This window comes from Terrapene carolina, unplaced genomic scaffold (assembly GCF_002925995.2).
Source record: "Terrapene carolina triunguis isolate 2854851 unplaced genomic scaffold, T_m_triunguis-2.0 Scaffold715, whole genome shotgun sequence".
Lineage (NCBI taxonomy): Eukaryota > Metazoa > Chordata > Testudines > Emydidae > Terrapene > Terrapene triunguis.
Genome location: NW_020665066.1, coordinates 2,351,769 through 2,366,856, shown reverse-complemented (window position 1 = coordinate 2,366,856; position 15,088 = coordinate 2,351,769). Strand labels below are relative to the sequence as shown.

The 15,088-nt window shown below is 42.5% G+C and overlaps 1 protein-coding gene across 1 annotated transcript in view; it reads right to left on the bottom strand.

Annotated features, from left to right (window-relative positions):
* Positions 1-15,088, bottom strand: part of OSBPL5 (oxysterol binding protein like 5) — a 211,593-nt gene that overhangs the window by 83,659 nt on the left and 112,846 nt on the right. The window contains exon 2 of the mRNA XM_029913588.1: positions 7,689-7,845. Within this exon, the coding sequence (XP_029769448.1) occupies positions 7,689-7,824 (136 nt within the window). The 5' untranslated portion in view covers positions 7,825-7,845. The remainder of the gene's footprint in view (positions 1-7,688; positions 7,846-15,088) is intronic.

Sequence of the window (15,088 nt, the reverse complement as noted above, 5' to 3'; positions counted from 1 at the left end):
TTATGCTAGAACATAGCCTCAGGTCAGTCCCCAACCCAAATGAAATCTCCAAATCCTGTGCCTCCTGACCTCACTGATGCCTTTGTGGACCTCAGCTGGGTTGGCCCCCTACCAAGCATAGATTTTGGGGGAATTTATGCTCAGTCTACCATAGTTTGGAGATCTTCCTGTGAAGTTTTCATATACCCCTGTCCAACCCTGCAGACAGGGTACTCCAAAACCTCACACCCCCAGCTCACACAGAAAAAAGCCACAGGGAGGTCGGGGAGGGGGAGAAGCGGGAGGGGAGGGAAGGGAGAGTACACAGAGCTCAACCATGCAAATGGGAGCCAGAACTCCGACTGATCCCCTGCCCTTGGTACCTTTGCTGGCACTTTCCTCCCCATATTCCTACAGGCATCCGAGACTGGGTGGAAGTTAGAATGCATTCACACATCTATGCAGTTGCTGTACTTAGCTCTGCAGTCTGGAATTCTCCCACAGCTGAATACTTTCCTCTTGGTCACCCTACTAAATAGAAGCATTTGATACAAGCTGATAAATGCTTCTATGTGTCAGCATCTAGGTTATATTGTGTCCTTATGCTCTTCATTAATTGCACAGAACTTCACACAGGAAGATATCAGTTTTTCAGGTAACTTTAACAAACGATCTCAAGCAGGCTTCTTGTAACACTGCAGAGAGACAGAAAGCCCTTCTTTTGATGGCAGATTCAAAGGATCTTTGGAAGTTTCCCAGTATCAAACACAAAAAGTGAAAAAAGCAGCAGACCCCAAAAGATAAACCCCCCTCCACAGCAGAAAGCACATAATCCCCCCAGAAAAAGAAAAACAAGCAAATACATAAAAAGCCAAACACTTACCAGCTTTGTAAAAAGCAGCAGTTCCTTCCCCCCTCCCCCATCACAAAATGACTATATTAGAGCTACAGCTCATTCCCTCACAGATTTAAAGGGCCAGCTACTAAGACAGACAGCATGCTGGGAAAGGCTCCTATAAAAGGATAAAGCAAAAGCTTTGAGCTCAGTAATAGCAATGGGTCCAGAAGGAAGATTAATTGATCTTATTGCAAGAGTAGTGAAATCACACTTCTCTGAGTGCTAAAAACATCCTGGAGAAAGCCTGCACTAATATAGTCTCTGGTTATATACCATATGTTATGCATTTGAGTTATTGATACTTTCTGTTTGTTCTTCTATATAGTTATAATAAATATCCTGATCCTTTCTGGAAGAGTAGCAGCTTTTTTTTACTTGAGGCTCACTACCATGTCTTGACCCACAGGTTCAATTTACTTCTCCCTTAGTAAGTCACAATCTAATAAGCGTGACTGATAACTACTAGGGTCACTTTCTCTTAACACGAAGCTAAATAAGTGCAGGATAAGGAGTGCACTGACTAGCTTAATACAATAGGAGAATTGCTGCTTCATAATCTTTCTGGTATACCATATGAATAACCACATAGAAAAACACAGGCTATAATAACTAATATAGTGAGATAGACCTCTCTCATAGAACTAGAAGGGACCCTGAAAGGTCATTGACTCCAGCCCCCCGCCTTCACTAGCAGGACCAAATACTGATTTTGTCCCAGATCTCTAAGTGGCCCTCTCAAGGATTGAACTCACAATGCTGGGTTGAGGAGGCCAATGCTCAAACCACTGAGCTATCCCTCCCCCCCTAACAAGACAGTATGGAGCAAAACCTGCACTGATGCCCAGCTAGTGTGATCACAATGAGTTAAAACTGCATAAAGTGGATATTAGGCTGAAATTTAGTTGTGTGTATGGATCTTGGGCCAGATTTACAAAGGTATTTAGGAACCAAAAGATGCACATAGGCATCTGGGATTTACAAAAATGCTTAAGCAGGTTAGTGCTTAACTCCCACTAAAAGTCAATAGATATTAAGCGCCTAACCTGCTTAGGTATCTAAGCATTTCTTAAAGTATCTTTAGGCTCCTTACAGAAGCTTTTGTAAGGCCCTCATCCTTGTTCAGCAACTCACGTAGGCATAAATGGCTTGTCTCCAAGGGAGACTCGCTTTAAGTTGTACAAAGTTCATTCTGTAGATAATGCTGCTTCCACTTTTCCAACAGTGGTAGTAGCAGTGCCTGTACTAATCCTCTTGTTCCTTTGTAACTAATAATTCAAAGTGCTCGTTGGTGGTGGTTTGATGCCTGTCTCATATTTAAAGTTGAAAAGCATTCAGGGACTTAAAAAAAAATCTCTATACCAAGTCTTGTTTTCTCTGATTCTGCAGGAGGAATTCTTTGTGGTTTGGAGTGGGAGTTTTCTTAGCCTGTAATTGAGAGGGTGGGCAGGTGTGAATCTATCAGAAAGAGCTTTTCATCCAAGTGTTTGTCAGGTGTTTCTGTTAAATAGGTGCTCACAAAATTAAAGAAAAAAACTCAGGGTTTTCAACAGCCAGACTAAAAATCCCTTTCTCAATTACTAACCTTTCATTGTTGCTTGTGATGTCATTATCCCACTAGCTCTCCAGTCCTCTCCAAAGTTCTCTGGCAAAGAGAGAACTGATTTTTTTTCTATATGAACTATTTTCAAGCCTTCTTTATACATGACAAAGAAGTTAAAAAGGGCACAAACCCAATTCACCTCTCCCTTCACCTTAAAGGGAGCTTTGGATGCATTCACTTGAAAGGTGCAAGGTTTTTAAATTTTTCCCTTAGTTTTCTTTCTATGAGAACTTATTTAGGTAACACTCAAACTTTAGCTATAACTGATACTATACACAGCAATAAACTTCCACTGCAAATAGAGTCAGTGTTTTCTGGAGGAAAGTGTTACCCAGAATGCTGGAAATACCAGGGGACTATACTTATATGAACCTTTGGCCCTTTACACCTGCAGGTATGTGCTCTTAGGCAGGGCCCATAGCATCTGAGGTGTGGATCTCCAATGTTGGGGGGACCTATATGTGCCGGGGCTACTCTAAGCTCTGATTTAAAGAGAGAACATCCACCTGAAGTGTAGCCAATTAAAAAAAAAATGTTAAAAGTGTTACTCCCCCTGCCAAATTCTGTGGTCTTCCAACCACATCCTACTTTCTTCTAAAAATGGTTTCTCTTCCTTATGCGGGCAAAAAAACATAAATAAGGGAAACTAATGAAACTGATTCTCCAGTTTGTGTACCTTCTATATACAGAGAAATATATCTTACTCTAAATTATTTCAGCTACAGTAATCAGAAGTGTTATATGTAACAGTAGGCAAAGAGCCAGAAGAGCTATTTCAGTTGATCTCCCCCTTAAAAAACAAAACAAAACAACAGTACTAGTTTCCTCACTTCAGAGAACCTTCCTAATATAGTTTGACAGGGGTGTAAAGTCTGTTACTAACTTTTTACTATATTTATTTACATGTCCTAAAGCCACCCAGGGCTAGTTTTTGGGCTTGTGAAACCTGTTGCCCCAGCTGTGGGAGAGAGCAACTATGACTGACTTGATTCTGTGTGAGAAATAGCTGAACTTCTGCTGATGGTGCGAGGCCACTGCAAGCTCCTTCCTAGCCCGTAACGGGGCTGCTTACAACTTATCTTAGTTCCTTCTCTGAGCTGATAATACAGCATCTGGACACAAACTTGGGGGTGGGGAGGAAGAGAGTGATCAGTGGAAAAGCCTTCACAGCAGACAGAGAGAAGGGAAACCCAGACTTCTTCACAGGAGTAGCAGCATCTATCAGAGCCCAGGGGAGGAGGGGAACTAGAAAGGTGATTCTCAGTGAGGAGAGACACCATATTGACCCTTGGAAAGGAGATAGAATGAGATACAGTAGGAAAAAAGGAAGTAGAAGAAAAGGAGTAAAGAGGAAGCTACAGCACACCGTGGGGAAGAGAGAATTGGGGGTGGGGAGAAAGCAAACATAGGAGATGGTGGAAGAGAGTCTGTTCTTTCAAAGAAATAAAAGGCAAACTTAAGAAGTGTTGTGGAGATAGAATGAGCTGGAAGGAAAAATAAATGGGATAAAAATCCAAGGAAGGAGGACAAAAGTAAGACTCCTCCACCCCCGGACACACGCCCAGAACTCTTAGTTAGAACAGTGACTTGTACTAATTTGTGCTTTTTTAAATTGTCTCTCTGGCCCACACTCTCCTAAATTGAGGATGGGGGGGATGAAAGATGAGAGGCTGTTTTCATCACTTGTACCAATGTTCCAGGTTCCTCTAGCTAAGCAGAGAAAGGCAACAAAAGCTCTAATCCAGCACACTGCACTTGTTACACACATAGACCCAGTGGGTTTAGGCCAGGCCAATTAGACTGCTCCATCTACAAGAAGCAAGGAGAAACAATGTAGAAGGCCGATAAAGAATCAAAGCCTGTGGTAAGAGGGGACTCAACCCAGGATGTGCTGAGCATCTGCTACAAACCCTCAGCTCTCTTTGGTTTATGTGGGTGTTAAAGAGCACTCAGCACCTCACAGATGAGCTAATTGAATTTTTGAGACTGTTAGTAATTATTCTGCATGGACCCCATGACAAGCAGCTGATCTCCATTTATCCTGCAGCAGAGGAAGCTGATGACAGCAGGAAAACTCTTTGCCCGTGCTCTTCAAAATTTAAGTTTCCTGAAGTTGACAAACAGGCTTCCCAAACTCTAAAAGCTGGCCCATCTCCTGGGTTGGCTTAGCAATGACAAAGTAGTCTACTGCAAAGACTTTTTACTCCTGCCACATATCTATATGGCATTGTAGTTGTCTGCAGTCAAACTTTTGAAAGTGGGCAAACATATTAGGTGTCTCAACGTTTAAATGTTCAGGCTGAGAAGCTTGTGGACTAATTTTCAATTGGTCAGCACTGCTCAAAATCAGGCCCAACCTGTCTCAAGCTGGACACCCACAAATCTTTAAATTATTGACTGGAGCGGGACAGAAATTTTTTGTCAACACTTTTTTTCAATAGAAAATGCTAGTTTAATCAAAATCTAAATATTTTTAAAAGGACAGAGTGACCGAAAATTCGAACTGGAAAAAAATTACTGGGATTTTGGAATTTCATTTTGGATTTCAAAATTTCTTTGGAATTTTTCTCACATTTATATTTTTACATTATTTCATGACGTGAGTTGTAGTAGTGTATAATATGCACTAGTACAACTGGCATGTCAGAATGACATGATAGTTAAAATCCTATTATTTTTATGTTACTTTTAAACTCATTAAGGGCAGCTGCTAGTTAAACTGTTTCATTACAACACAAACAGGAGACATTTCGATCTACAGAAGATAAGATGTTTCAATTGGTACAAAGTCGCAGCTGCCCTTAATGAATTTTACAATAGAACATTATTGCATAATATGGCACGTCAGTGGTACTACTAACAACCCTACATAGTTGTAACATATACTGTTAACCCGAACCTCGCACTACTAACATGTCATGAAATAATGTAAAAATAAAAATGTAAGAGAATAAAACTAATGAAATAAAATCTGAAATTAAATATTGAAACTCTGAAACACCATTCTAAAATCCTGAACAAATTTTCCAAGACTGATTTTTTTGTTCAGGAAATTCCAATTTAAAGGAATTTTGATAATAGTTATTTCTGTTCTGAATTGTAATTAATTTTGTTGTTCAAAATGTTGAAATTTGCCCCAAACCAAAAATTCAGCATTTCGGCCAGGCCTACGATTGACCCTCGCTTGTCAGCTCTTTGGTTCCAGATCTGACCTTGTTCTTTGTTTGTGAAGCACTGAGGGTCAGATTTACAAAGGGGTCTCTTAGGTGCCTGCTGCCCAGTAGAATTCACAGCCCTGAGTTAGGTGCCCAGGCTCTCCATGGAGAGAATTAGGTGCCTAAGAAAGGGAATCAGAAGCCAGAAAGCTGAGCATGGAGCTGCCTAAGCTAGCCAGTAAACAATGCCACAGAGAACGGCCAGGATAAAGATAGTTGGGTGCCTAATTCTGGGCCAGAGGAAGGTGTCTCCCTCTACTTGGGAGTCAGTCAGACCCCCGCCCCTTTCCCATGCCATTATAGCCCTGTGGCTAGGGCAATTACCTGGCACATAGACATCCTGTTTTCAAATCTCTGCTCTTTCTGATTTGGAGCAAGAACTTGAACTTAGGTCTGCTTGTCCCGGGAGAGTGCCAGAGCTACAGGTTATTCTAGGATGGGTCTCAATCTCTCCTGTTGAAACTGTTCCATTTAGTATGAATGATTAAATATTCAAGATTGACTGTATATCCCAGTGGTTAGGGCATTCACCAGTGATGTGGGAGAATCAGGTTTGAGTCCCTGCTCCAAATCAGGGATTCAAATTTGGGTATCTCCCATATCTCAGGTGCATATACTAGGCACTTACACTCATGCCAGCCAGCCTCCCAGAGTCCTCATCTGCTCATCCCTGATATCTTTTGTGTTAGGTAGGCATGCCAGCAAGATAGGCAAGAAAATGCCTGGTTTGAGAACCCCAGCAGGGCTTAGATGTGAGCTCAGGTATCAAACAGCTTGGTGGCATCAGGATTCAGGCAGCTTTGCATATGCCCACTGGCAGAAACATAGATGTCTATGGAGTTTAGGCACCTACTGGGGGAGGTGATAGTTGAGCAGTGGTTTTGTGAATGTCATTGGTGCCTAAATGTTGGACTTAGGTGCCAAAAGAGGCAGTTAAATAGGTTCCTTTGTGGATCTAACCCTGAGTACCTTTTTGGGTGCCATATAAATACTAAATATTGCCTTGCTTTTTGCAAGTGCGGTGTCCTTTTCTCCTGAAATATCAATGTGCTGACAACTCACTGAGGTGCTACTAGACTTGATTATTAAGTACAGAAATGACAACCACAAATTATGACTTTGCAAAAATATGATTGCTCCCTCATCTAAGGTTAAAGCACATGTTTACAAACTGGAATCTGAAGCACTGTTTGCAGATTGCAATCAGAGAAACATTTTGATTGAGTATTTATTACACACAGCAAGTACCAAAACAATATCATGACTTTCATTTCCTGTAGAGCAGATGTTTCCTAGCAATTTTAGACTAAACCTGAAGGAAGTATTGTGAACTCTTGAAGCTGGTGTTATACTTACTGCAGCTGAGCATATTGCCAGGAAAACTGCTGAAGATATTTATGATCATTGGTGAAAGAGAATTTGCATTTGTAACGTTTATTGTGCGCTGTAGGGTCAAGTGACTTAAAAGTAGTAATCACAATTTACAAAAGGGACTGGAAATATTGGGTTCCTTGATTTTTGGGTGCCCATGTGATGCCTTAAAAGGACCTGCCTTTTAGGGTGATCCATTTTAGGTTCCTCAAATTGGGCACCCCAAAACAGAGATACCTAAAATCACTTCTTAAATTTTAGGCCATTCAGTGTTTAACTAGCTCTGAGCCCCATCTCTGAGGCATGAATGTCCTTCATTCCCCACTTAAATCAATGGGAGCAGAAGGCTTGTAGCATTTGACAGGAACCACTCAATACCTCATTGGGGGGAGGATTGGGGGCCTCCTTTGCTGAACGAGTTTGATCTCCTGCTCATGCTTCCATATAAAGCTGTTTCTTGCAGATGCTCTAATAAAATCCACTTACACTCACCCACCCAGAGGATTAGTTCAGTAGGTGTGGTACTGTTTGTTTGTGCATATGCGCTGCACTGAGATTTGAGATGATTGAAGATAGGCTGAGAGCAGCATGTGGCACATTCTGAAGCCATGTAGCACGCACTGACCTGGGCTGAGTGGGTAGATCTCATTATCAGCCCCGAAGAACAGATTCCGTGTCAGCTTGCGAGGGTCAATTTTCTGAGGGGTGGAAGAAGCAGGACAGAGAGAGAACCTGCGACGAAGAAAATTCTCCTCCTTCATGGCATGAGCAGTAGGGGTTTTCTAAAAGGAAGGGACAGAAATAACAACAGTTAATACCAAGACACAAGAAACCAAAGTTTCACATGCAGATGACTCTGCTTCTTCAGAGCTACCTAAACAGAGTGTCGATTCCATTTTTAGAATGCCAGAGAGCTCTTCAAACAAACTGCTATATTAGTAGGAACAGCCAAACTCCTGTTCTTCTGACTCTTGGCCATTCATGAACTGTGGGGAAGTGGAGTGACACTGCTACAAACTCCCGTTCATGGATCCAGCCAGTGTAACATCCATTCCTTTATGAGGCTCTGAAGATACTTCCTAGGTAATGGTTACTTTCTGGACCTAGCAAGAGCAGAACACCGAATTGCTTTGCTACCTTTTTTAAAAAGAAGGTTCTGGCTTTAGGTTGCAGTCACTGAGATCAGAGTCTAGTCTAAGGTTTATAGAGGAAGATCAGCTGCCAGGATCCTGATATGAGTAACTTGAGCTGCACAGGGAACTAGCACCAAAAAGCCAGTGTCCCTCCTGCCCGATTTCTTCAAATAGCACATTTGAGCAGCATCACATTTTCTTTCAAATGGCCATTAGATCAGCTTCAAAGTTTGATCAATAGGGCTAAGCTTTTCCTCTCTGTTGGGCTACGGAACAGCATTTATCTTCCTGAAAGCCTCCCTACATCTCAGTACAAAAGCTGGGTAGTGCTGTGCTATTTACCACTGCACAGCTCAAGCACAGATTATCCTGACTGGAATTAAAGGTTTCTTTTATACCTTTCTGACAAGCAGTTCTTTTTTACCCATCACAATTGAGTATTATGATTATCTTCCTGATTTCTAGGCTTTATTCTCCCTCTGATGTACAATTGGAGGCAGAGTTCTCATGAGCAGTGGTGGGAGTTAACTTTGCCTTCAGGCTTTGCAGAAGGGAATACATGGTATGTTTTCTCTCACAGGATGAATTATTGCACAAGAAAGAGAGCTTGGGGGAGACCCACTGGAATTTCAGGGCACTGTTTCCTGAAAAATGGCCTGTAAGTTTGCCCATGTCTTCGTGCTATGAAGAAATAACGGGCCAGCTCCTTGGTGCAGCTGAGGATAACACAGCGGAAACAGCTCCCAGCATGATTTAAAGCAGCCTAGGGGCTCTTTAAATTACACTGGCTGAAGTGATACCACATGGACCACTGTACTGGCTGAGGGTCATGGGGGGTGCTGTGCATTCCACACTGCTCCTGGGAAAACCGCCTCCCCGCATCTGAAACCCTCCCCACTCCGTCTCTGATAGGAGAAGCCTCAACTGCCCCTTCAGGGGAGCTTTTCACTACTGAGGCAGTACAAAGCAGGCAGGGTGGGGGGCAAGAATCTAGCAGAATGTGAGAAAACATCCTCTTGTATTTTGCTAAGGCTGTGTCTCTGGCACCTGCTATGTTGATCCATATAGGAAGCAATTACAATAATAATGGTTTTTGAGTTAAATAGCACTTACACTGCCCAAAGGTAAGTGTGAGCCAGGAATCTATTAGTGCCAGCTGGTAAGGGGCACCAGAGGGGGTGCATGAGGGTTACTGGGATCTTCTGGGTCTGGCATGTACAACCTAGTTCACCAAAGAGTGTCATGTGAGGTCTCAAATAAAAGCCAGTGTGACATGGGTTATAACTGTCATTGTAATTGCAAAATGCATGTACGGAAGTTATGTAAGGAGTTATGTATATACACTGAAAATTATGTTCTTATGGCCTGTGTCTAGGGACTGGTCACCAGACAAGAAATGTTAATCTATCCAGCTGTTTACATGTCAATTAGGTATTGTACGGTTCACAATGGGTCTCCTCTCACCAGTCTGAACCGAATACCAATGAAGGATTGCAAAAACTTCAAAGAGAAAAAGGTCGTAGGAAGAAGTAAACAGTGGAGGGGTGGGGGAGGGGGAAGGTGTGCACATCAGAGATCTGCTCGCGTATATTTGGTAGACATAGAAGACATTCTGGCATCCTTCAGCTAGGAAGTAAACAGAGTGAGTTTGCTTCATGAAAAAGGGGGTCTCATCCAGGCTTCGTTGAAAATGCTGGTGAGAACTTTGGGTGAGATAAGCTTCTTTAGACAGCTAGCTAGACTTGTTAGTTAAAGTTTAGTCTCTAGGAAGCTTGTTCTTCTTTATATGTTACCATTTGCTTCCACTATTCATACTCACTATCATTTGAACCTCTGGTCTTTAATAATCAATTTATTCTTGTTTGCACTATAACTATAAATATATCTAAGAGCTGTGCGTTTAACAGAGTTTTGTTCCAAGGGATAAGTAATAAACCGTGGTGCACTGTTCCTTTCAGGGAGCAGCAGGCCTGGTAATTCTGTGCCAGTTCAGTGGGTAAGGGGCTGGACACTAAAGGGAACATTGGGAGGACTTGGGCCTAATGCTCCCCTATAGAGAGAGTGAGGCCTGGAAGGCAGTGCTTGTGTTGCCTGAGGCTGGTGGTTTAAGGGAACTGACGCACAGACCACACTTTCTTAACACTTAGGGCAGATGGTGACAAGGTGTCTCACAATCCTGGGGCGTGTCATGGTATAAAAGATGTTTCCTTTCTTATCCATAGATCAATTTTAGGGCATGTGAACCTAATTTAATATGCACTATTATATGCATTTTTACAGAAGCTACGGCAGTGTCATCCAGAAGAATGAGTTCAGTGTTTGTCCTGAGTTCTAATCCCAGCTCTACCCCGACTCACTCTGTGACCTTGGCAAATCACTTCACCTTTCTTGCCTTTAGTTTCCCCATCTGTAAAATGGGGATAACGTCACTTACCTCACAGAAGATGAATTAAGGTCTGTGCAATGCTTTGAGCATACAAAGTTCTCTAAAACTGCTAAATATTATTATTTATCCCTCTGCAAAATGGATGTAAAAGGCTAAGGAGTCACAGTAGCAGCATTTCATTGTGACTACTTTGCACGGGGATCAATGAAGGCAGTGGAGAATTAGTCCCAGTATTTGCTTTTGGGGGACAGGACAGCTCAATCTTAGATGGGCCTGAGCCACAAAGTCCAGATCCAAACTGCTCCACAGGTTTGAGAGGGTGCTGAGCCAGTGTTTCAGTTTGGGGCCAATTTGGATTGAGAGAATAATTGTATGGATGATGACAGATCCATTTGTTGTGTAAATTTCTACATTGTGACTATAGAGTACTTGGGGAGTAACATTAAATTCAAAGTTAATTTAAAGAAAAACAAAAAGAAAATGCAACTTTTCACTTATCTCATGGAAAAATATTTAAAAATAACACTGGCTTAAATAACTCTTTTTAGAATACTCACACTGAGATATTTTCTGTCTCCATTCCCAGAAAGGCTGTCTGAACTTTCCACCTTTGGAATTATTTTTAAGATGCCATAAGCAAAAGCAGATCCTTGGGATTTTCTCCCCAAATAGCATTGGCCCAGACAGGTCAATTTTATCAAAAATAGCTACAAGAAACCATTCAGAAACATAATGTCCACCCAATGGAAAGAGGGCTAGGGAATAAGTTACAAGCTTTAACTCTATTTTCCATCTGTCTCTTATCACTAGTCCCAGTTTTCACTGCAGAGTTTCTCTTTGATTTTTTTAATAGAAAGTTGAGAATGTGCATCGCTCCATCTCAGCAATAATACAAGAGACTCGATTCTAGAGCGGTGGGCCTGCTCCATTGAAATCAATGGCAAAACTCCTACAGACTCCAATAGGAGCAGGATAGTGCTCTGTATTTGCTTAGGCCAGGAGGAATACATTTACTTTCAAAATATTTGTCTACTGTATCTACATATTTATGATGACATCGGGGCACATGTTTTATACACTACTGTGTTCTTCATTTATTATTTCACATCACTGAGTCACAGAAAAAGTCTCATTATTATGAAGTTACTCTTTCTTTCTTCATCATACTTACTGAGGGGACTTGTTTGCAGCAAGGAACATTGATGTCTCTGTCAGCTGGGGGAAGCCACTGGGTGACAGTGTACGAACAGGTTTTCCCCAGTGTACAATTTGTACAGGCTGTAATCATAACCTTGCAACAACAACACATGTCCTTGTGACCATGAAGATTGATTCCTGTTATTCCGTCTAAATAGGGCTCCCTGATGCAGAGCATCTCCATTGCCTACTTGTTCAGAATGCAGCAGCACATTTGTCCACTGGTTTGAACACGTGATTCTATTCACACACCACGCATTCTCTCTGCTGGCCTCCTTTCAAGTAATGGATTGGCTTCACATTGCCACTGTTGGTTTATAAAGCTCTTAAGGGTGTAGTCTGTAGTCCCTGGCTATATTTGAGATTTCACCCTTGAGCCTTATCCTGATAAGCATCTGTCCTCATGCACCATCCATCTTTTAGTGACCCCCAGTGGAAAAGAGGAGACTAAGGGGGGATATGATAGAGGTATATAAAATCATGAGTGGTGTGGAGAAAGTGAATAAGGAAAAGTTATTTACTTGTTCCCATAACATAAGAACTAGGGGCCACCAAGTGAAATTAATGGGCAGCAGGTTTAAAACAAAAGGAAGTTCTTCTTCACACAGCGCACAGTCAATCTGTGGAATTCCTTGCCTGAGGAGGTTGTGAAGGCTAGGACTATAACAGGGTTTAAAACAGAACTAGATAAATTCATGGAGGTTAAGTCCATTAATGGCTATTAGCCAGGAAGGGTAAGGAATGGTGTCCCTAGCCTCTGTTTGTCAGAGGGCGGAGATGGATGGCAGGAGAGAGATCACTTGATCATTATCTGTTAGGTTCACTCCCTCTGGGGCACCTGGCATTGGCCACTGTTGGCAGACAGGATACTGGACTGGATGGACCTTTGGTCTGACTTAGTATAGCCATTCTTATGTTCATCATTGCAACTTAAATTTGACAGGTGACAGGGCCTTTTCTATGTTGGACCATAGGGTGTAGAAACTCTCTGTGCCAGATTCACTTCTTCCTTATTTTTGGTATAGAAAACACTATAGAAAACAGATGTTGACTTGGTCTTGGTCTCTTAGAGTATGTCTACACTGCGATTAAAAACCTGCGGCTGGCCTGTGCCACCTGACTCAGGCTTGCAGAGCTCAGGCTAAGGGGCTGTTTAATTGTAGTGTAGACATTCAGGCTTGAGCTGCAGCCTGAGCTCTGGGTCCCTCCCAACTTGCAGGATCCTAGAGCCTGTACTGCAGCGAGAGCCTGAACATCTACACTGCAATTAAACAGCCCCTTAGCCCAAGTCCTACGAGCCCGAGTCAGCTCGCACCGGCCACCCACTGGTGTCTAACTGTAGTGTAAACATACCTCTAGATTTCATTTCTCAAGAATGTGAAGAGTTTGATTCCCATGACGCTTTCTCAGCAATGGGCTGAGATATACAGACTTAACTTGGTAGAGGCAGAGAATTTTACTCCATTCCTGAGTTCAGTGCACAATGAAGTAGAAAAATCACATGAAACAATTTTGTGTTCGTGTGTGTGTGTGTGAGAACACTTTATTGTTTGGTGTAATTCAAATTCCTTTAGATAGTTGGGATTACATACTGTACTTGTAATTTTTATAGCTGTCCATATGGGCTCTCCTGCCTGTTTCTGTCTAGAGTTATATAGTAATATATTACCCAGAGATCTCAGGATTAAAGACCTGAGACCTCTGGGTAATACCCACTTGCAGGCACCAGAGGCAAAATTTTCAGAACTGACCTGAGTGAGAACTACTGGGTGTTGAGCACACTTGAAAATCAGGCCCTAATTTAGGTGCCTAAATATGGATTTAGGAAGCTAATTTAGTTTTCTGCTTTTGAAAATCCAGGACGATGCATAAGGCGCTGTTACTCTAGTGCCACACTGGGGAAGGAGAACTGAGGAATATTCATGTCAGCTGATTTTGCTGATCTTCTGGCCAAGAACCTTCCACTCATTTGTCCCTAGGCCTCATTTTCACTCCTCCTCAAAACTGCACAGGAAGCCCCTGCAGACTTGTGCCTTGTGCCATGCTCAGGATGTGGCCCTCTTGCATGAGTTCCCAAATTCTGCCCATCCAACAGCAGTAGTGCACTGGTTCCTCCATGCATGGGGTGCTTAGCATCCATCGATCCAGAGCAGATTTTGCCCATAAGAGAAGCTTTCATGTATAGAACTCATTTTGCTTCCCACAGATGACATTCCAAACCCATTGCTACTTGAGAGGGATCAAAAGGGGAATAGCAGGTGTGAAGCCCTTTGAATTTCAAGGGGAGTGGCTGGATTTCAATCTCCAAAACTAAACCCATCTCTATTGTTTTGGCTCCAGGTCAGATCCAACATTGGAAGAGGCCCGTTTTGTGGTTCTAGGTTGGACGTGGGTGCAATTTCACAAGAACAAGTGATCCTGTGAGATTTCCACCATTCCAGATGACCAAAATCTCATAAAATCAGCTGGTCTCCGGAGACAGGCAAGGCCTGGGTCCAACAGGTCTGGGTCTCAATGTCGATTAGCGCACACAGTCCCTGACTTGGCGTGTCTTGTATAATTCACTCCTGCCACTGTCCAGAATAATCTATATGAGGTGGGAGTGGGGGCTATGTCTAGACTGTAACCAATTCAGAACACAGGCTCATATTAATGTTGCCTTTGCAGCACTGATGTATGACCCTCTGGACCCAAAAATCAGTTGGGGCCTGAATTTGGCCCTAGGATTTCAGCTGAAGAATATGCAACATCAGAAGTGAACATCCAAGCAAGAGCACTCTTGTTTGGTTAAAGATGGGCCTGAACCAAACACCTTGGATTCGGACATTACATTATTGCTATTGGTTTTATGGGGAGTGGAATTATTTTGAAATCCTAGCCTAGATCTAGATATGTATTTTGGAGCTTGCTCCAAGCTGAAACAACCCCCTAGATTTGAAAATATGGAGAGTGGGTTTCAAAATCTAGATCAGGTTCATAGATTTTAAGGCCAAATGGGACCCTGATTGCTTGTGTAATACAGGGCGAAGAATTTAACACAGTAATTCCTGCATCACGCTCATAACCAGGGCCGGTGTAATCACCAACTATGCGGCCGCCTAGGGTGCCAAGATTTGGGGGCGCCAAAAAGCGGTGCCCCAACATTTTTTACACTATTGCTGGAAAATGAATGAATAAAGAAAAGAGAAACGTCGTTGATCTTGCATTTTAACTTGTCATTCTTCTCTCGTATATTACAGCTATAGCCTACGCCAGCTCTGCGTTGCGGGCACAAGCGAACTGCTTCACTACGGTACAAGGTGGCAATGA